Here is a 22,149-nt window from a genome sequence, read left to right on the forward strand (position 1 = left end):
AAGACCGAAATCCGGGCCTCACAACTAAATCAGGGCCTGTTTCATCAGAATTATCTATCCACTACTGTTATATAAAAAATTGCACGCCCTCACTCCCCCACCCTGAAGAGGGTTAGCGACCCAGCCCGGCCATGCCGGCTAATTAGCTTGGTTGCCACGGCAGCAGATCTTAATTAAGACCACAAGGATCCTCCCACCCTTGCCAGTGCAGCCCTGGCGTGTTCGCGGGAGCAGCAAGACAGACATGGGGCTTGGAGACAAAGAGCCCTCTGCCCTTGGCGGTGAGGGCCTCAGGGAGCTCTGGCTGAGAGGTGGGGGCACGTCAGCCCAGCAGCAGCATGGTCACGGGTCCACCAGTTCCATCTTGGTGATTTTCATCGTGTCCTTCCACCTCACCTGCCACGCGCGGGAAGCTTCTACCCATAAATATGGCTCCAAACCCCTAGCAGGGAGGGGCTCCCTCCCTCCCTCCCTCTGGGAAACCTGCAGTGCGCTTGGGGCTGGGCCTCTTGAGGGAATTTTGACCACTGTGAGGGGCACCTTTTTTGTTTGTGCCAACCCAGCCCTGCCCCTTAGGTGAGGGGAAAGCATTTTGGAGAGAGATAGGAGAGGGTGGAGGCTCGGAGAGGGATGAGAGAGAGTGGGGAGAGCAGAGAGAAAGAGGAGCAGGCAGCCCCAGCCGGCCCAACAGCAGGCTCTGTCAGGGCCGCTCACCGCTTCTTTCTGGACACTGCTGAGCAGAGCTGTCTGTAGCATAGCAACTGCCCGGGCCTATTTGTGGGGGGCTGGACCAATGAGGCTACGTGGGCTGCAAAGGGTGCTGCCTGGACGGAGGCCACTGCGTCCCACCCCACATCCTCCAGACCCTTTGCAAGTGGACGGTGGACAAGGCCAGGCTTGGACTGGAGTGAGGGGTCATTCTACAACTAAGAATAAAAGGCAACCTGGGGAAATTTGGGCCCATTCATCAAGCACCTCCTATGCACAAGCTTTAGGCTCCTGTCTTCCCACAGGTGGGGAAGGCACCTGGTGCCAAAGTTCTGCTGGTCATTCTTGAACTGAACAAACGTTTGCTTGGTGTCTCGGGCACATCTGTCCAGTCACCTCTGACCTCCTGCACCTCCTGCACGCACAGCTGCCTCCTTGCTCTTTCCAAACGCAGTCCTAGTGCACAGTGCTGTCTGCAAACTAACAGGGGCTCCCGCCGCCCACTCTACAAGCTCAGGCCCTCCATGGCCACACCAGATCCTCTGCGGCCACACCAGATCCTCCCCGCCTCCACCTGCCTGCCTGTCCTCCCACCCTCGGCGACTTGCCACACACACTTTCACACCCTACTGGCCCTTCCCTCCACTCTCCTCCAGGTCTTTGGTGGCTATTCCCGCCCCCACCCCATCCACACCCTGCCCACCCCATGAGTTTGCTCACCTGATTCATCAGGTTTCAGGAAGGACTGAAGGACTTGAGCCCTGTCATGAGGTCAACAGAAGGTCTGGAGCATGGGAAGGACTTGAAAACCCTCTCCCACTGCAGTTCGCTCATGCCTCCGAGACCCGAGTGCACACCCCCAGCCAGGCACACAGCACCAATCCACACACCTGGCTCCTTCCACCCTGACTCAAAGCCAGTATGTCCAAGTCCAGCCTGAATCCCCGGCGTATCATTATCATACTCGGGAGCCTGTGCAGCCTCTCAGCGACCTTCCCATCATCCCCTTGAGGGCTACTTTCGACAGAAAGTGAGTCCAGAGGCGATGACTGGAAAGGCGGTAAGTGTAACTGGGTGGACCCAATCACAGAAGGCTTGCTGGAGGAGGAGGCAAAGGCTTGTGACTTCACTTTGCCGACACAGCTATGAGAGGAGAGGTGAAAAATGGAATGCAGCCAGTATGGGGAGATGGTGAGACATGTCTGCAGATTACCCTGACACGACCTCAAGTGCTTTGTTCAAGGGACAGGGCGTTGGGGGAAGAAGGGACAGCCAGCCTCGCCCAGGCAGCGCAGCGCTGGAAGTCTGAATGAGGAGAGGGGTGAAGAGCTGACAGGGCCTACATGCCAGTATATGTCCTGACCCGACAAGCATCAGATGGCCTCCTCAGACTGGGGAGTGGGAGCAGAGACCAAATTTATTAAAAAATCTTATCTGGAGGGTTTGCATTTTAATAGGCTCTGGATTTGCATATTTTAACAATAACCTCCGGTTCTTCTGTCTGGTCGGTGCTCACTGGCTGTCTCTCTAAAAGATGATCGCCACCGCTTCAATAAACCCTTCCTAATCCAAAGGTGCAACACGCCACTTTGCTGGAGGAGGGAGGATTAAAGGGCCTTTCTCTCTGGGCTGGAAACAAGGCTGTCCGGTGGTGACCCACTTCTGGCCTCTGGGCACTCTTGCTGCAAGGGCACAGATGAGGCAGGAGGGAACGAGGGTCGTGACAGGGTGTGATGGAGGATTCAGTCACCATTTGATCAGTACTTCCTGACCACCTACTGTGCATCGGGGCCATGCTGGGCCCTGCGTGGGCATCGGGAACTCCTCAGGGTGGAGGCAAACAGACAAACAGAACCATAAATCTGTCAGGTGTCTCTGAAATCACTGCTGAGGGTGTCCTGGAGTCAGAATTTTATGCTGACAACAGATGAGATTTCTTGAATCTCTAACCCCTCTCTATGGAACGCACCATATGCGATTTATTAAGGAGGTAATTAAAGCATTAATATATTTACAACAAGCTAGAAATAATGTGTGCCGCTTCTGCGGTTCCCCTGGGATCCAGTCTCACTAGGGGACTGCAGAAGCCCTCAGGCAAGGGTTCATTCTTTCCTCCCACAGCGACTCCAAGCCGACTAAGCACAGCCCCTGGAATTCAATAGGGCCTGTGATTCAGATCCTGCCCTCCTGGGTCTTTAAACAAATAACTTCATCATTAATTAATTTGCTAATTACAATTTGCTAAGCGCCGGGAAGACAAATTTCTGGTGGAGGGCAGGGTCTCTGGAGAGCAAACCCACCTTTGATCCCCACAAGCTCACTGGTGAGTTATCTGTCCTTATCGAGTTGGTTGCATCACCAGGCTTTTATCCCTATGGCTGAAAATTCTTGGTCTATCCCCTCAAAATTGCACAAAGCTTATCTTTAAAAGATGGACTGATGATCTTTCTGGAGATAGCACTAATGCACAGACCTGGGCAATGCTTAAAACACCTGATGATCCACAAAACGCCTGATGTCTGGTGTGGGCAGATGAAGATGGGGACCCAGAAAGGCACCCCCAGGTCAGTGTCATGGGCAGGCAACCGCGTGTGGCCACACAGGGCCCCACACTTAGAAGAGTCCCACGCTTGGGTTTCGTGCTCTGCAGTCTCCATCTTGAAATTCTTAACACTTTATCTTTGAACCTGTGCTTTGCAAATGAAGTCCATGGGGCTTGGAGTCTCTGCCCATGCGTAGTTCAGCCTCTCTCCACCTGCCCAGGAGAGCATGTCCAGAGTCCCACCTGTCCAGAGTCCCACCTGCAATCCACATGTCCAGAGTCCCACCTGCAATCACTGCTGTACCAGCCAGCAGCGGCCTAGGCACAGGTTAAGGGGGTCAGGGTTGGTCACATTCACTCTGTGGTAGCCCAGGCTGCCGTGCTGTGCCACATCTGGCCAGCCAAAAGAGGCCATGACTCAGCAAAGATGAGCCTATTGCACAGATACCTAGCATGTCCCAGGCACAGAGTTTACAATACCCTTGAAAGTTTTCTGTCCACCATGGGTCAGGACTGAGGGCCCATGGGAAGAGGTGATGTCTGGCTCGACTTCTCAGAGCCCACCCTCAGCTGGGGCTTGACACATCAGTCCATGGCCAATGAGAAGGGAGCCCCGCAGTCCTCAGGCCCAAGCTGCATCCCAGGTTGCAGGTGGGACTCCAGGGGCCTGCGAGGGTCCCCATGTCTGAGGCAGAAATCCCTTGGGAACTCCTTCTGCCTAGGGGACCTCTCTTGCAGCCTTCCTGAGTTTGGCTTGCGTTTCCAGCTAAAGGCACCCTCCAGGCATAAGCCACAAAATACAAACTGAAATTTTGGTGACTCTGCATAGGAGGTAAATGCTCTGATACTTGCATTTAAAACTGGCATTGCACAAAATAAAGATGAACTGTAAAGTCTGTGCTAATAATTTAAAATTTATACTTTTCTTTACTTGAAATGACATCAAATAGCAAATAAAAAAAATACCATGATAAGTTGAGAGAGTGAGCAAGACCAAGAAGGGAAGGAAAGGCTTTATATTTTAGTACTTTCGTGACACTTTTTATTTTGGCGCTTGGAACAAGGGGATCTACAATTTATGTCTGTTTTCTTAGAGCAGTGATGCTGGTGGGATTAGGGCACAGACCCTCCCAGTAAGCTCTAGCGTGCAGGTCTGCTGATTCACTGTTTCCATGACCATCGTGTGTGCTGGGGTGGGGTTGGGGGGCAGAGCATAAAACCTGAGTTCTCTGGGTGGATACAAATTGGTGTTGTCCTAAAACACCAGGGTAGATGACGAGCAGGGCCAAGTCCACACAAGCACGTTCACAAGTAGGTGGTCAAGGACTGCCCCTCCTCAGAGACCACACAGGAATAGGGAGGTAAGAGCTGCCTTCCTGGTGAAGGCTGCAAATTATGTCTGTTTGGGGAAGATACGAATCTCTGTCTCCAGAGGTATTCCTCTGAAGCTTGGCGAGGTGAGCCCTTCTGCTGAGCAGGGAGCCAGGTATCTTCAGGCTCCAACATGTCCCAAAAGGAACCAGAAGGACCCTCAGCTCTGAGGTTTGAATAGTCACTCTGGAGAGCATTCTGGCCATCCCATGGGCCAGTCACCTCGGCGGCCAGCACCTATCCTCCCTCTCCCCAGCTCCCTGCGGGGCATCGGTCACCACCCTCCAGCGCAGGCTGACCTTTGTTGAGAACCTGCTCTTGCACATTTCTTCCATGATCTCGTTCAATCCGAATCCCCCTGCTCCTGCCACAGTGAATTCTTTTAGGATGTCTGTGATGTCACATAGCACTAATCAGTTGCACACACGTACTCCAGGGAAGAAGCACAGTCCTGAGGTTGCCTCTGGGGATCCATGAGTAGGGGCCCTGATCTCCGCTCTTGTTTGTGGAGTAAGTCTCTCTCCATCTCCGTCTTCCTTTCTCTCTCTCCCTCCCTCTCTCTTTCTCTCTGTCACACACATGCACACATGCACGAGAGAGAAAGGAGTAGTGCAGGTCCGTGTGTGAAAATCAGGAAGCCTCCCTGTAGGAGGTGAGCTTCAAACCCAGACTTTGGGGGAATAGGAGGGTTTGGGTGCAATGAGGAGTGACAGGGAAGCTTTCCAGGTGGGGAGAAAGTCAACTCCATTATTTCAGAGACAGCACTGGGTGAGGGGGCCCTGCTGGGGCCCAGCGTGAAGCAGAGGGCACAGAGGTGGACGAGGGGCCAGCTCCGAGGAGGGCCCACGATCCCATGGGCGGTGACAGCTGTCCCGAGGGAGAGTGAGACAGGATGAGTGCAGGAGTGGACACCCCCTTGCCTTCCCTCTCCCCCCACCAGCTTTTTCAGCTTTGGCTTTAAGCAGGCATCAGGCAGTGAAGGACAAGGGAGGCTCAGCCCCATCCCAAACCTCCAGGCCAACCCTCAGGACGGTGGTTGCTGCTGAAGGGGAAGCCAGGTGAAGACATTCCCCTCCTTTGGTGGCAGAATACAGTTGGGCTCCACACCCCACACATAGGCTGGCTCTGCTCTGGCGGGGTGCTCATTCCAGCCTCGGGGAGCCCCAGTAAGGTAGGAGAGAAGAGACTTGTATAGTCAGGAAAATGTCGCTCTCCAGCCCAGTGAGCTAGCCCAGGTCATACCAGGACCAGGAAAGGGGTAGTAGGAACTCGTGGGGTGAATCAGGGCCACCTTCTCAGACAGGGAGGGGCCCCTTGCACCCTGGTGCTTGGGGAAGGAGGCAGCAGAGACCTGCAGAGGCCGGTGGGAGTAGACTTGGCAGCACAGAACCAGAACCAGATGCAAGAGGAGGCAGGGGAAGCGGCAAGGTTGGGAGGGAGTCAGGAAAGAGCAGCTTGGCCTGTCTGTCTGTCTGTCTGCCCACGAGCCACAGGCCTCCCCTTCCAGAGGGAGCCACACTGGACAGGTGAAGCCTTTCGACCAGCTCAATCATCGTATTTATTCTAATTGTATCATAATCGTCCCCAAGGAGGCTGGTTCAAATGAGCTTGACATTATTAAAATTTTAATGCCCAGTTTTCATAGCTGAATGAATATTTAAAGGGTATGTCCCAGCTTAAGTTATGATGATGAAGAAATTAATGGAATGTCTTGTTTAATGCATGGATATGTGTTGATGCAAAAAGTGGCAGAGGGATGGGAAGGGGGAAGGGAGGCAGAGCCTGAGCGGAAGAGGAAAGGGGCCATCCACCTGCCCACCCCCTGCCGCAGGCAGGAGCAGAGACAGCTCCAGATCTGGGCCAGGCCCACTCTCTCCCCCAGAGGGGTGCCCGGCTGGAAGTAGAAACACATTCACAAGGGTTTGTGATGTCTCCGGAGCACCGACCCCAGGAGCCTCCAGGGAAGCTGCAGGTAGCTGTTCCTGACCCAGGGAAGGCAGGCCCGGCTCACCAAACCCCCTTCAGGCACCTGGAGGAAGACACCGACTGAAGGCCACGGGGCCTCCATGGGGACACTGAGGACATCTCTGAAAGAGAATCAGCAAGGTTGGCTCCTGCGCCCCAGCCCAGATTCCCAGCAGCCACAAGCCCCAGGGCCCTCTGGGGAGGACAGCGCGCTGGTGGAGAGGAGTAGCTGACAGAGGAGCAGAGATGGGGGCAGGAAAAGCACCAACAGGGTCCTGAGGCCATGGCCAGGGTCCCAGGGGGCAAAGTTACAAGAAGGGCAAGGAGATGGCAACTGGCCTTCTGGTCTTCCTCCTGGTCTCACTCCTGGCTCTTCCCTCCTCTCCTGGCCCTTCCCCTGACCCCTCTGATCTCCCTTGCCCTCGCCCTCTCCGGCATTCTCTTCACCTCTCCCCTCGCTCTGTCGTCGTGCTCTGCCTTGTTCTCTCCCGATCTCCACAGCCTGGTCCGGCCTCCTCTCCCAGGACAGATGTGTTCCATCCCCCTCCCTCTTCAGGGCAGAGTCAGGGCTGGGTGAGGCTGGCTGAGGACTAGGGGAGGGAGGAAGGTTTCTCTTCAGGCCAGGGCCACCTGTACAGAGCCTGCTCCAGCTGAGAAATCTTTCCGAGCAAGCCTGACACTTTATTTCTGCTGAGAATTAAGAAAGCACACGGCCGTATATTATCTCACCGTCTAGCCCGGCACCTCTCTGACAAGACCCTCAAAGGCTGTCTGGATGCTGACCACCATCAGATTATAAGGGGACATGATAAATGACCCCAGGAGCCATGGCTGCATGGGAACCAATTCAGTTCTCCTTTACCAATCTGTTTAGAGCACCCCGTAGGTGCCTAGTCCCTGACTGAAGGCAGCTGGGAGGCTGGATGAGACTCCATGTCCCTGCTGTCAGAAAGCCCACAGTAAAACTGGAGAGAAGCAGTGTGTGAGGGGTGAGCCCAACAGCACACCATGGAGGAGGTCTGCCTGCACCATCCAGGGCCCGTCTGGTTGGGAGGGCTCCTGGGGCAGGGATGTTAGGCCAAAGCATCACAGGTGCCCAGGTGCCAAGGACAGTGGGCTGGCTGCCTGCGACTGGGGTGGCCTCTAGGGTGGAAGTATACAGACACAGGGAGATTTCATTTGCCCAGTTTAATTTACCATGGAAAATGAGACCTGTAATTTCAGAAATAGCTCTATCCTGGCCACACCAATCCGCAGGACTCACCCCAGCTGCTCTCAGGCCCGACTAGAGAAGACTGGCCGTAAAACACAGAAACAAGGTGCCAGGAAAGGAGTCTACTCCAGTGGTCCCAGCCTTCCTCCCACACAGGATGAGGCCCCTAGGGATGTGGGGTCTGCCTAGCATGCTCTGGCCCTAGGAATGGAGTCTCCTGCCCCAGGAATGGCCTCACTCCCCAGTTGGGACACAGCGGCAAAGCCCAACAGATTCTGGTTCACACCCCTGTGCCTGCCCCTTCTCAGCCAGGCCTTCCTCCCATCCTTGCAGGGGAAGCCTGAATTCCCCATCTGGCTCCCTGCTCTCCTCTCTTTCCCCCACACTCCTGGCCTCTGCTTGGAACTTTCCTGGACCATCCCAAGCCCATTCCACCTGTTCCCAGCATCTCCTAAATGAGTAGGCAGATGTCAGGAGTCCTGGGTTCATCTTGATTTCACCATTTACAACCTTTGTGACCTCAGGCTAACTTCTTAACCTATCTGAAACTCCATTGCCTTGACTGAAGTTAGAGACAATCTATTTGCATACATCACAGGAGAAGTTGTGATGATCTAGCAATGTGATACGTATAGCAGCTGTTCCTGTTCTCAGGGGTGTTATGGATTCTTGGGGAGGCCTGGGCCACCTAATCACCACCCCCACTTGCAAGTCAATTTCCAGCCTTGAGTGTACCTTTTTAATGGAAAACAGGGAGCTCCTTGTAGTACCCTTCCCAGTGGGGTACCAACCAGGCTTCATGAACTAGGGGGCTTATTCGTTGGCTAGAGCTGTCACAGCAAAGTACCACAGACCAGATGGCTTAAACAATGGAAATGTATTTCTCACAGCTCTGGAGGCTGGAAGTCCAAGATCAAGGTGTGGGCAGGATTGGTTTCTGGTGAGGGTTCTCTTCCTGGCTTGGAGACGGCGGCCTTCTCGCTGTGTCCTCCTATGGTCTTCTCTCTGTGTGCACGTCCCTGCTGTCTCTTCCTCTTCTTGTGAGGACACAAATCATATGGGATGAGGGCCCTACTCTTATAACTCCATTCAACCTTAAGTACCTCCTTAAAGGCACTATTTCCAAATACAGTCACATTGGGGGTTAGGGTTTCACCATATGAATTTTGGGGGGACACACTTCAGTCCATAACAGAAGCCAAGTGGACTAGGCTCAAATAATGAATAGACTGTCAAGAGGAGGAGGCTGGGAGGGACAGCAGGGAGCTTGAAGGCCCAGGGAATGGACTTGGGGGAGGAAGGTGCTGGGATGTGTGGTGGGAGTGGTGCAAGACGTGGTGGGGCCAGATTTTGTGGGGTGGGAGTCAGGCAGAAAAGATACTTGATTTGCTGGCCCAAAGATCCTGGCCTCAATCTCCCTTTATGGGATGGGTATTTTTCCCACTTGCTTCCTCCTTGGTCCCCTCCTCCTGGAGCAGCTGAGGTCAACTGAGATAAAATATGACAAAGGCAAAGGCCATTGTATTGGTAGCACTCATGTGCCTACTCATCCTGGCTGACTCCCAGCTCTGCCGCTCCTCAGAGCTTTGTTCTTCTCATTGAAAAGATGGATATAATAATCCCTACCTCAGAGAATTGTAAAATTACATAAGCAGAAAAGCTGTAGAAATCTGTCCAAGAGAACATCAGGGCCGGAACTGGGTCCAGGTTAGTCCTTAAGACCTGTTTGGGGGAGAAGAATGCTGCAGGTTTCAGAGAAGGGAAGGCTAGGAGGGCGGGGCATTCCAGAAGGACACGGCAGCCTAGGTAAGGGTGAGATGCTGAGTCCCAAACAGTACTGGACAGGGAACCAGGAGTGACCTGGCTCCCTCCTGGAGCCCCTCTCCCATAGCCAGATGCCTGGGCGGCCTTCTGGATCCTTCCCTCAAAGACTGGAAAGCAGTTGGTTCATGGGGAACCCAGGAACTTCAATACGTTCCTCCTTCTCCCTGTGATTGGAATTTGCTGTAACATGGCAGTGTTCTCTGCTGCCAGGGCTTGGGAACAAAGCGCCTTGCTTCCCTTCAACTCCATAAGGGATGTCAAGTGGGGACCTGGTGGTGAACAACAATGACACCCTGGCCCCTCTCAGTGGGCTGGCGCTGGCATCCTCCCCTGCTGCCTCTGGCTACCCGTGCCTCCTTCCTTGTCGGCTGCATCCTGCCTCCCATCTCTGTCCTTCCCGGCCGCGGCTCTGCCCTTCCACTGACCTCGTGCTCACCTTGCTGAGTCACAGGCACCCATACTCCCCCACCCAGTTGTCTTGATGCAGCCAAAACTCACTTCAAGTCCTAGACCAGAAGGTAGGAGGAAGCTTGTGACTGGCTGGTCCAGCCGCTGTACGGGAGGGAATTGGCAACGGAAGGTCTCAAAGCGCAGGACAGACATGTAGAAATCACCCCACAGGCCCCACCTCCCAGCCTTGTCCTGCCACATGGTGGCCTTGGGAAGCACCTGAATGCCTCTTGGCCTCAGCCTCTCCATCTCTAAAATGGGGGTGTTTGTACCTGCCCCACTGCCTCTCTGAGCTTGTGAGAGAAATGCAGATGCAAGAAGGGCTCAGGGAGGTGCGTAAGAGCAGAACCACTGATGAAGACATCAGGTCAAAATCCGCTTGCGTGATCCTCCTCATGTTTATTGCTTAAAACACTCTGAGACCTCCGGGCTGTAGAGCCCACCCTGGGTGCCTCCGGGTGAGCCTTGAAGACAGGCAGCCAAGCCCAGGATGCTTGGAGTCCAGAGACCCCTAGTGGCCTGAATGGGCCATTGACACAGATCCCTGAGAGGGAAGAGAGAGGCCAGCAGCTAGGGGAGTCAGGCGTTGCTATCCTGTCCTCCTGGCACGCAGACACCACAGGGGACGAGTAGCCGTGCCCACCCCATGCACTCCCTGAGAGAACGGCCCTGGCCGCAATCGGGAGCCCCAGCCCTGAGCTCTGCTTTAACCACGGAGCTGGACGGCCCAGAGCCTTGGCCACGCCTGATCCACAGGCCACTTCTGCGAGCTGGTACGGGCTGGGATGAAGCTGGATGCCCTGGCCTGGGTGGGGTCCATCTGCAGCCAGCGACCAGCTCATTTCCATAAAGGCAGATGTTTGAGTGAACCAGGGCTGAGCCAAGGGTGTGCTTTGGGGACACAAATGCCTGTGCGATACAGAGGGACAGGCCAGCATTTCTGTCAACTTCAGATTCTGATATCAAAGGCTAGCAGGAGCTGCTCAGAGTAGGAGGAGGAGGCACCTCAAGGTCTCCCGTCCAGAGACAACCCCCTGAAAGAATGGGGCCATGGGGCCATGCCGTCGAGGGGAGACGGGCAGCGCTTTGGTGAAAGTGTGTGTGCTTGCAGCAGCATGTGGGAGCGCGTGTCTGTGGGTGCAGTCTGTGTACTCACATCCACCTGTGCACCTGAGTGCTGGATGTCTGTCCCCTCACCTGCAGGCCTGCTATAATGCTGTCCCCCTGTGCTCTGTTGCAGATGAACCGGCCGATCCAGGTGAAGCCTGCGGACAGCGAGAGCCGAGGAGGTAGTAGCTGCCTGCGCCAGCCCCCTTCACGTGAGGGCCCACTTGTCTCTGCCCCTCCCCCTCCCCCTCTCACTCCTCCCTCCTTTTCCCGATGCAGCAATGCGATGCAGCGACTCCCTGCCTCCTCCTCTTGCCCCTCTGGGGATCTCGTGGCTGAGGGCTGGGGACAGAGCTTTGGAGCTCTGGGTGACTGGTTTGGAGAGAGACAGGAGGGAAGGGGGGTGTTTGGGGTCTTCCAGACGGTGGGGTTTGTGCCTCTCTGAGTAAACAAGTGCCATGTCCCAGGATATTCTTCTCCCCTCCGTTAAAACACCCAAAAGGGTGTGCCCACCTCGGTGTCGCCAAGGAAAATCCCACCATGATGGGGCTTGTGCAGTCAGAACGGAGATAGGAAGTGGTCGCAGCTGTGCTGTAGGAGGATTCAGGCCGCAGGAGGCAAATCTGAGTGGTCCATGGGAGTGTGGGCACTCAAGGCCAGCACTGAGGCAGAGATCCTGGAGATAGAGGCAGGCAGTCAGACAGGTGTCTGGAAAGGGACAGAAGGGAAGGACACAGCCTCACTCCACAGATGCTTGTCCCAGAATGTGGAGCCCATTGGAGACTGGCCGTGGAGAGCCTGGGTAACGGAATGCAGCACCTTGAGGCTCACCGCTGGAAGGGTCAGGCAGATGGCCAGCCAGGGGCAGCTCCGTCACCAAGTGACAGCATCCTCTTGGCACAGTGCCTGTGTGTCTGTACTCCCCCCCGATCCCAGCCACAGGGATAACCAGGGCCCACCCTAGGTACAGCCCTGGCCCTAGGCTCCCCTAGATGAGATTCAAACATACTTTGACATTAAAAGAAAATGAAAGGGAAGGACATGGCAAAGAAAATACATCCAGCATCCAAGATCAGGCCTCCCCTACCCAGGCACCAGCTCCTCTTGCAACAAACTGCCCCAGTGATACAGAGCCCATCACACCTCACCTGTGGCAGAGAAAGAGACTCACCAGCCCCACAGGGTAGAAGAATGTGCAGGCCCCTGCCACGTGCCCCCTTCCTGGCCCACCTCCTTGGGAGGGGGGCATTGTCCTTCCTGATCACTAGCCCCCGGCACTCACACTGAGCCTCATCCCCACTGGGCCCTGCCCAGACATTGCTCTGAACTGAGCTCTCAGCCACTTCCCCAGGGAAGGGGGCCAAACGGAAGCTCCGAGCAGGTGAATGACCCCCAAGTAGAGACTCTGTCCTCTCCACCAGCTAGGGGCCCCAGCCCAAGTTCCCACAGAGGCACAGCCGGGCAGTGAGCCAAACAGCCATTCCGAAGTGAGACACTCCCAGAGGACAGACGGGCGGTGGCTCCCTACCTCCAGCCTCCTGCCACAATGGGAGAGACCTTGGCTGCTCTTCCGCCAGAGACAGGAGCAGCCCGGAAAGGGTTTAGAAAAATTGAGAACACCCATGAGGCCACCAAGGGGAGGGTAAGGAGTTGGGGCCTTTTTTTTTTTTTTTTTTTTGAGACGAAGTCTCACTCTGTCGCCCAGGCTGGAGTGCAGTGGTGCCATCTGGGCTCACTGCAAGCTCCGCCTCCCGGGATCACGCCATTCTCCTGCCTCAGCCTCCCCAGCAGCTGCGACTACAGGCGCATGCTGCCACGCCCAGCTAATTTTTGTATTTTTAGTAGAGACGGGGTTTCACTGTGTTAGCCAGGATGGTCTCGATCTCCGGACCTTGTGATCTGCCTGCCTCAGCCTCCCAAAGTGCTGGGATTACAGGCGTGAGCCACCGCGCCCAGCCAGAGTTGGGGCCTTTTGTTGCCCTGAGAAGGCGACATTAGGTACAGCCTCCAAGGTGGCCCCAGCCTACCCTTCCCCCCGCCAGGGCTGGGATGTCCAGCATGAGGGCCCAGGTAGTAAGATAGGACAGCCAGTCGCAGCTGCCCTCCACCTCCCAGTCAGGAGCTCTTGGCTTCTGCCAACCCTGCCACACCCTGGGGCTCTGGCCCAAGTGTCCGTGTTCACCACCCTCCCCTGGCCCAGGCCCAGGCCCAGTGCTCTGGGTTTCTCCCTGCTCATTGGATCAGCCAGGAACCGAGGAATTTCTCTCCCCCTCATTTCCTCAGAAAGTTTACCGGGAAATCAAGGGCAAAATGTCGAGTAGGCGATAGCTACTTGCAAATTTGGAGAGCCAGTTGTCCTGGAGGATGCTGTGGTGTGGCCGCTGGTGATCTGTTCATCCTTGGGGCCTGGGCCTGCTCAGAACACTCCTTCATCCCCTCAGTCAGGCCTCTGCCCTCCGGCCCCAGCAGGGCACTGACCCAGGCACAAGGCCTCTAGGACCCAGGCCCCCTCCCAACCCGGACCTCAGATCCTACCCACTAGGGCTTGGGCTGGTGTCTTGGTGCTGCCTGAAGGGATCCCATGCCCCAGGGCACAGACACACCTCCTCACACTCATGGAGTGCTCTAGTCCTAAGGACCTGGGTAGTCGAGGTCCAGTTGGTTGAGGGGTAAAGATGCTTCAGGTGTGAGGGGCCCACGTGAGCGAAGCCCATGTGGTTTGTGCTGCCTGCTCCTGTCCCTTCCTTGGCGGTGAGAGGAGTGCCATCCTCACTCAGCCTCGTTCAGGGCACATGAGGCCCACAGCAATGCGAGGGGTGTCTCCTGGAGACCATCACCCAGGCACACAGTGACTCACCTGCAGCCCCCAGTTTACACGGCCCGGCCGGGAGGCAGTGGCACAGGGAAGCTCTCACGGATGGGCAGGAAAGCTGGGATAGCAGGTGCCAGCAGCAGTTCCGGAGAGGAGATGCCCCAGGCGGGGGCAGCCAGAGGCCTCAGGGGAGGTGGCACTTCTGGTCTTGAAGGTGGGAGATCCCAGAGCTTGAGAAGGGGGGATGGCATGAACAAGGGCCACCGACCCAGGCCTCTGAGGGCCACAAGGAGGCGCCATCTGGTGCGGAGCAGGCAGGTCATAGTCCAGGCCGTTTTCTCCAGCACTGGAGAGGGATGTCTGGAATCCCCTCTGCCCAGCAAGGCCGTGCTGGGCTCCAACTCAAACCTTTCTCTCCCTGAACTTGCCTCAGAGGCAATAGCTCTCTGACTCCAGGATGCTAACCTCATCGGCTTTCCCTCATATATCTCCTGCGGCTGACACTCGCCGCGAACCAGATTAATCAGCTCTTTTATTCTTCTTGCAGTAGAAAGTGGGGGGTGGGGGGAGGTGGGGGGAAAGCCAAACCTGAACATCTATCTATTAATTGCATATTCAATATTAAACAGTGAGATGGCCCTGAGTCAGCACTATCACCAAGCTGTGTGGTTTTTTTTAAAGAAAGTTAGCTTAAAATAATTTAATAGCCATTAAATACTTCTGGGGAGATGGAGAAGGGGGGGAGAAGTGAACATTTTAAAAGATTAAAGAAATAGGCAACAGGAGAGGTGGATGGAGAGAAGGAATGGGAGAGGGGTGGAGGAGGTGGCATGATGGCAGCGGGCAGGAGGAGAGGAGAGAAGGGAAGGAGGTGAGAAAAGTAGAGAGGTGAGGGGAGAAGCGGCAGGAGGAGGACGGGGAGTGAGGCCTTGAAGACAGTGGGTGAGGGAAGACTGGGGCACAGTGGTGTGAGGGAGCAGAAGCCGGCAGTGGCCGCAGAAGGAGGGGGAGGGTCAGCCCCAGCCCTGGCTCAGCAGTGAGCCAGGTTACGAGTCCCCAAAACCCAGAGGACACAGGACACCCATCCCCAGCTGCCCTCCAGGTGTACTTGAATGCTCATAAGCAGCACAGAAAGATGTCTTATCTGCTTAGGATTTGGGGAACATGCTGGGACCTTTGGCTAGGGGCAGGAGGAAGGCTTCTCTCCACCTCGCCCGGCACAGAGCAGGCTGCAGCCCACTGCATGCCCATATCGTGGTCCACCTTCTCATCCCCCATCTCAGGCCTCTAGACACATTCCTGGTCACATCCACCCACACGCATGAGGCATGGGGGTATCTAGGGATGGGCATGGGCATGGGCGGACTGTTGGCAGGTCTGTGTGCACAGGAGCAGCTTTGTAACTTTCAGGGCTCCTGTCTCTGACACGCATGGATTGCTGGCTGAGGCTGACAGGCTGAGGCTTATTGTCCTATCAGGAGCAGTTCAGGGAGCTCTTTTGTCTTTGGTGTGAGGGCAGTGCCAGCCTTGCCTCTAGAGGGGTTGGAGTGGAGATACAGGTACAGAAGGAAGTGGAGCTGGCTGAGTGCTTGACTGGAGCAAGCACCGGGAAGAGTCCAGGAAGAGTCCAGGATGCAGTTCTTGTTCTTGTGGAACGTTCTTATCCAGAATGAGCTCCAGCTCAGGCACCCCACCTTCTCTGGGCCTCCGTCTCCTTACCCGGGGGTCTCAGGAGTCATCATCCACAAAGCTGCTATTTACAGAACACTCACTGTTAGGGATTTTATGGAAATATGGTTTTGTTTTGTTTTTGAGATGAAACTTTGCTTTTGTTGTCCAGGCTGGAGTGCAATAGCACGATCTCGGCTCAATGCAACCTCCGCCTCTCAGGTTCAAGTGATTCTCCTGCCTCAGCCTCCAGAGTAGCTGGGATTACAGGCGTGCGCCACCACGCCTAGCTAATTTTTGTATTATTAGTAGAGATGGGGTATTACCATGTTGGCTAGGCTGGTCTCGAACTCCTGACTTCAGGTGATCCATCTGCCTTGGCCTCCCAAAGTGCTGGAATTACGGGCATAAGCCACCGTGCCCGGCCGGAAATATGTTTAATTTATACAGCAACCTCAAGGTATGGATGTTCTTGGCCCCACTTAAAGGTACAAACGAAGGCACAGAGAGGCTAGATAACTTGTTCCAGGGCACACAGACAGAAAGTGGCAGAACCAAAATTCCAACTCCTACCTGTCAGCCACCAGAACCCAGGTTACCTATATTCCTCTCACTCCCAGGAGGGCTTCTCGGACTCTGGGTGGCCTAGGAGCAGTGGGAAGGCACCACAGACATTTGTCTCACCTTTAGGCCCATTCTCAAGGCGGCTGAAGTGAGAGGAGCAGGGTTCCAGGTGAGGCAGGCAGGGCTAGGCTGGACAAGGAGCTCCCAGACCTACCCATGAGACATGAAAGACCAGAGTAGGAGTGGGTCAGAGAAGAGAGAATTCACTGTGGCCTGGAGCAAGCAGGAAGGGCTTCCTGGAGGAAGTGGGAATTAGGAATTAGATCAAGAGGTGGAGAGCTGGGATACAGTGAGGACACAAAGTTAAAATGGGGCCTTGAACACAAGGCCAAGGGATTGGGCTTATCACTATTGGAAGCAGGAGCACTGATCCTGGGTAAGAGATCACAGAGAGAGGGCTGGAATGTCCCTGGGCAGGAAGAGAAGAGAGGGCCCCTGCTACCACCACCAGGAGCTGGGGTTCCAATCAAGTAGGGAAGGAAGGCCAAAGAAGAGCCTCCCCAGGAGCCACCTGTCTGCCTGGGGGATCCAGTTATCCCCAAGAGCACACTGGAGCAAGTTGTATTTAAACTCAGATTTACCCCCAATATAAGCAAACCAATTCAGTAACCAGTGATGCTGGACGGGGACAGAACCAGGTGGAGAGCAGGCCCCTCCCTGCCTGCCCTGAACATGGCAGCTGGCCCCCTCAGAGGTGATGATACCTCCCTAGGGCATGCGCTGCAGTGTCCTGTGCCTCCTGGCAGGCAGACACACCCCACCCCAAGACCCCAAAGCTGGCTCATGCTCAGCTGTGTCCCTAGAAAGCTGCCCTGCAGCCCTGACCACTTCCTCTCCTCCCAGGTCTCAGTCCAGGTGACAGGACAGTCCCCCCACCAAGGTACCTCCTGCAGCCAGGTTGTAGGGCCTCCTTTCGGGGAGTCAGAGATGAGGAGGCAGAGGCTCTGGCTACCGTGGCCTCAGGCAGCCAGCTTGTTTGGGAAGCTGCTGGGCTGAACGGAAGTGTGTGCCCACCCCACTCAGTGGGCCGAAGAAGATCAGCAGCCAGACAGGGGCCCTGAAGGAGGGGACTAGTGGCTGATACCCGGGTCAGGTATAGCAGACTGCAGATGCGTGCTATCTCCCCTGTGTCCCTGGGGAGGATGTTTCATTCCCCCCTCCCTGGGTGTGTGTGTGGAACTGGGCGTGTGTCTGCAGTGCCTCTGTCAGTGACCATGAGTGCATGGCACACTGGGGGGTGCTTCATGGGAAAACTGTGTGACAGCACTCTGGGCTCCTCCAGACACAGAGCAGACAAGGCCCAGTTTGGCTAAACCCCAGTGTGATGGTTACTGCTAGGAGGTGGGGACGGTCTTTGATGATGCTGGCTGGGGTGGGGCACAGACTGGGGCCACCAGGTTTTATCTCATCAACACGAAATGACAGAAAAGCCAGCAAGGTGGCTGGCTGGGGAGAAGTTAGAAACCATGAAGAGTTGGGAGGAGAGTCCTGGGAAAGAGGGGACTTGAGGACTCCCTAGGGGCTGCCACCTGCCCGTGCTCATCTTGTCCGTGTTTCTGGGCCTGTGTCTGCCTCTGTCTCTGTCTGTCCTGTGGGCTCTCTATCTCTTTCTACCCAATGGCCACATGAGAACCAAGTGGAAGCTCGGTTCAGCAGGGCCTTGGGGATAATGGGCCCAACTCTTGTCTTCCAAGGCACAGGCTTGGGAGGGGACGGGTCTAGCACTGGGGAGTCCATCCAGAGGGAACACAGCAAGAAAGAAAACCACTTTCCAGGGTCTGCCACCCTCTCCAGGAACCCAGAACTGAAAAGCACACAACACACAGACACACACAGGTGGCCACCTGCACAGCAGAATCAGGCCCAATTGCACAGAGAAGCTGCCAGATGAAACCACCAGCCGACAACACACTTCTGGCTGTGGCAAGTGAGGCCTGGGCTGGAGGTTCCACCACTGAGGGGCTCCCGAGTCTCTCCCTGGTCAACGGGAGCCTATTTTCCTTCAGGGGCTTCTATCAGGCCCAGGGCAGATCAGCAAAGCAGGCAGCTGAGAACTGAACCCAGGAGAAGCAAGGTGGGCAGGTGAAGGCAGGCAGGGCTGAGCTGGCCCTGAGAATGTCCTGTTGTCCCCCCCACAAGCTGCAGGGGAGGCTGGAGGATGGAAAGGGGAGCAGCCTGGGGCACCAGCCAGGAAGGGGGCCCTGGCAGGGTGGTGGCAGTAAGCTCTCTGCAGACCCCCTGGGAAGTTTCAGAGGGTGAATGAACCTCTTTTATGTTCCCCTACCCTCCCCAAGTCCTGCAGAATTGCTCATCTTCCTCCCTTGGCCTCCCTATCTAGACCTGGGGGCCCATGCCCGTGTTTCTTTCTTTCCTTTTCTTTCTTTCTTTTTTCTTTCTTTCTTTCTTTCTTTTTTTTTGAGACAATATCACTCTGTCACCCAGGCTGGAGTGCAGTGGTGTGATCTAGGCTCACTGCAACCTCCACCTCCCAGGTTTAAGCGATCCTCCTGCCTCAGCCCCCAGAGTAGCTGGGATTACAGGTGCCCGCCACCATGTCCAGCAAATTTTTTTTGTGTGTGTGTATTTTTAGTAGATACAGGGTTTTGCCATGTTGGCCAGGCTGGTCTTGAACTCCTAACCTCAAATGATCCACCTGCCTCGGATTCCCAAAGTGCTGGGATTATAGGCGTGAGCCACAACGTGACTGGAAGCCACTGTTTCTTTCCTCCCTGCACTCCCGCATCTTGTGTCTCTGTGTCTCTGTCTCTCAGCCTGTCTCTGGTGGGACCTTGGCAGGGCAAGGAAGGCATGAGAGGGTTGGGGTCAGGTGTGACAGCCTGGGAGGCATCCCTGAGACAGCTGTTGGCCAAGTGTCCACCGTTCCTGCAGCCTTTAGGTGCTCCCAGCACACTTCACAGGGTCTTCAGGGCGTCCCCCCTCACCGCGCCAGCACTGATGTGGTAGCGGAGTCCCGCTGGGCCAGCTAATGAGGTTGGACACAATGTGAGTGACTGGGCTCCCAGGCCCTCCCTGAGGCCACATTCCCCACCATAAACCCGTGGCCGATTTCATCCTCCCAGCCCCTCCACCATCTGTAGCCCTATCCGTTCCTGCGGCTTTTAAAATCCTATTAAATTCCTCATTACTCCTCCGAGCATTATTTTATTTCTAAACAGACACAGACAACGTGTTGTCTGCAAGGGCTTCAAGGGCCTGAAGGCCACCAGCTGTGGAGTGCGGGCCTGGGTGGGGGCAGTGTCCAGTGGCTGCGGTGGGACAGGCTCTGGGGCATGGCTGGGGAGACCCCTAGCCACAACTGCTGACTTTCGGTACTGGGTTTCTCCCTTCCAGACTCTTCTAGCTATTCTCTCCCACACTAGGAAGGCAGTTTAGCGAGTGTGCAGATGAACTGGATGTGCAAGCTGGCCCCGCTTTACAAAAATTCAATATACAGAAGTGTCAATTTTCCAATCTTAGGAGTCAGCGAGTGACCCACCGGACAAAAGCTTCTGGGCGCACAGAAACTTCTCAGAGCTCTGCTGAGGAAGCCCTCGGCCCAGGCAGGAGAGGCTGCAGAGGAACATCCAGAGGGCTGGGACCACAGCACATTGAAAATTAATCTGAAATTACACTGAGTCCATAAGAAACTAAGAGCCTCCTCCCAGGTCCAGCATGTCCTTACCCACTGATTTGGTGTTGGTTTGGACTCTGCCTGGGAGACCCTGGGATGAGCAGAGCTAACCCCACCCCAGCATGGAGGGTGCAGTCTGGGAGAGAAGGCGTCCAGTGACTGAAGGAGAAGGAGTCTGCCCCTCAGAGCTGGAGACCCCCACCCTCACCTACCCACCTGCCTCCACACTTCCTGTCCCACAGAGGCCTCTGAAAGGTGGGTTGTGTGTGGACTCCTCTTGTGGCCCCTGTATATGTGTTTTTGGGGCTACATATCCTTGTTCAAGCCCTGCTCCAGACCCGGACACCCACAGCTCATCACCATGGCCCTTCCATAGCCATGTCCTTGGCCAAGGGTCCTGGGGAGGCATCACAGGAAACTAAGGGGAGTTTGGATTGAGGGATAGTTACCTGCCCATTTGGCCAGGACACAGCACCTCCTAGGCCTGGGAGGTGGGCAGGAGCCCTTGTGTCTACCCTACCCCCACCCTATGAGTCTGCCTCTCACCTAGCTTCCATTTTAAAACATTTTTAAGAAGTAAAACAACTCCACAGCCTCTTTCGGTCTCCTCTCCATGCCTTGGGCTCCTGCTTTGCCTGCCTGTCCTGTCCTATCCCCTACCTGAATTTCTCAAGCTATAGGTGGGCATGTTTTCCCTTGAACACCAACCAGCGCCAAGCGTATGTCCTGACAGATCTTTTGTATACTTGAATCCTAGGTTTATTGGGGGCTGATGTTTAAGAAATGACATTACAACACAAGACGTTTGTATGAGACATAAGACAGCATGGCCAGACAGTCCGTGGTGCTCAGACAGGTGCTGTGCAGGCGGTTTGAAAGATTAGGAAGGGCTGAAGGATTAGATACCTCCTGGCCAGGCCCAGTTGCTTGCCTAGGGTATGGCTTCCTTGATGGTCAGGAAGTTCTGTCACCTATCTGACCACATTCCCTGCCATTTTTGCTTTAGCATTTCCAGCCATTAGGTTCCCTAGATCACAGTGCAGCATTCCTCTGCCCTGGGGTTTTATTCTCAATGATCCCTGTTCCTTCTATTTTTTTTTTTATTTTTTATTTTTTATTTTTTTTTTTGAGACGGAGTCTCGCTCTGTAGCCCAGGCTGGAGTGCAGTGGCATGATCTGGGCTCACTGCAAGTTCCGCCTCCCGGGTTCATGACATTCTCCTGCCTCAGCCTCCCAAGTAGCTGGGACTACAGGCACCCGCCACCACCATGCCCGGCTAATTTTTTGTATTTTTAGTAGAGACGGGGTTTCACCATGTTAGCCAGGATGGTTTCGATCTCCTGACCTCATGATCCTCCCCCCTTGGCCTCCCAAAGCGCTGGGAATACAGGGGTAAGCCACCGCGCCCAGCCGATCCCTGTTCCTTCTGACTTAATTTTTTTTTTTTTTTTTTTTGAGACGGAGTCTCACTCTGTCGCCCAGGCTGGAGTGCAGTGGCACAATCTTGGCTCACTGCAACCTCCGCCTCCCGGGTTCAAGCAATTCTCCTGCCTCAGCCTTCTGAGTAGCTGGGATTACAGGCACGTGCCACCATGCCCTGCTAATTTTTTTGTATTTTTAGTAGAGACAGGGTTTCACCATCTTGGCCAGGCTGATCTTGAACTAGTGACCTTGTGATCCACTCGCTTCAGCCTCCCAAAGTGCTGGGATTACAGGGGTGAGCCACTAGGCCAGCTCTTCTGACGTAAAATTTAAGAGAATCTTTGTCTCCTTTCTTTCTCAAGCCCCTTTGTAAAAATAAGTTTTAAAAAGCCAGGAAGCCTCTCCTATTTACACAACTGGACCCAAACAGCAGCTGTGTGAAGAATTGGTCTTCGTGGTTGGGGAAGGAAGTGGCTGGTGGGGAAGAGTCCCCAGGGAGGGCCCTGCAGAAGTGCCAGCAAAGCAGGCACACATTATAAATACGTCTGTAACTCCTGCCATAGGTGCAAAAATATAATTAACTGCAAACCTGCTGAATTTAAATGGACTTTAGATTTTCAGCTGTGGGAGGGGGTGTTGATTGATCTGCATTTTGTTTTTGAAGTTTTTTTTTAATCCATTTGGAAAGTTAAGTTGAGACTCGCCGCTCCTCGACAAATTCCCTCTGGCCCCGGCTAATTTAGCAAAGGATTGTTTCAGGGGAAATGGGATATTAATCATAGCAAATGGGCTTCTGGATGATATTTAAAAGC

The 22,149-nt window shown here is 54.9% G+C and overlaps 1 protein-coding gene across 50 annotated transcripts in view; it reads left to right on the forward strand.

The window, feature by feature from the left end:
* The window catches only part of CELF4 (CUGBP Elav-like family member 4), a 323,827-nt gene that overhangs the window by 232,761 nt on the left and 68,917 nt on the right, over positions 1–22,149 (forward strand). For 26 of the 50 annotated variants that reach the window (XM_063640223.1, XM_063640236.1, XM_063640231.1 and 23 more), the window contains exon 3: positions 11,314–11,392. In XM_063640223.1, the coding sequence (XP_063496293.1) occupies positions 11,314–11,392 (79 nt within the window). The remainder of the gene's footprint in view (positions 1–11,313; positions 11,393–22,149) is intronic. The other 24 variants (XM_063640249.1, XM_063640237.1, XM_063640273.1 and 21 more) reach the window with 2 other exon arrangements.

The sequence above is a fragment of the Symphalangus syndactylus genome, chromosome 1 (genome assembly GCF_028878055.3).
Source record: "Symphalangus syndactylus isolate Jambi chromosome 1, NHGRI_mSymSyn1-v2.1_pri, whole genome shotgun sequence".
Classification (NCBI taxonomy): Eukaryota; Metazoa; Chordata; class Mammalia; order Primates; family Hylobatidae; genus Symphalangus; species Symphalangus syndactylus.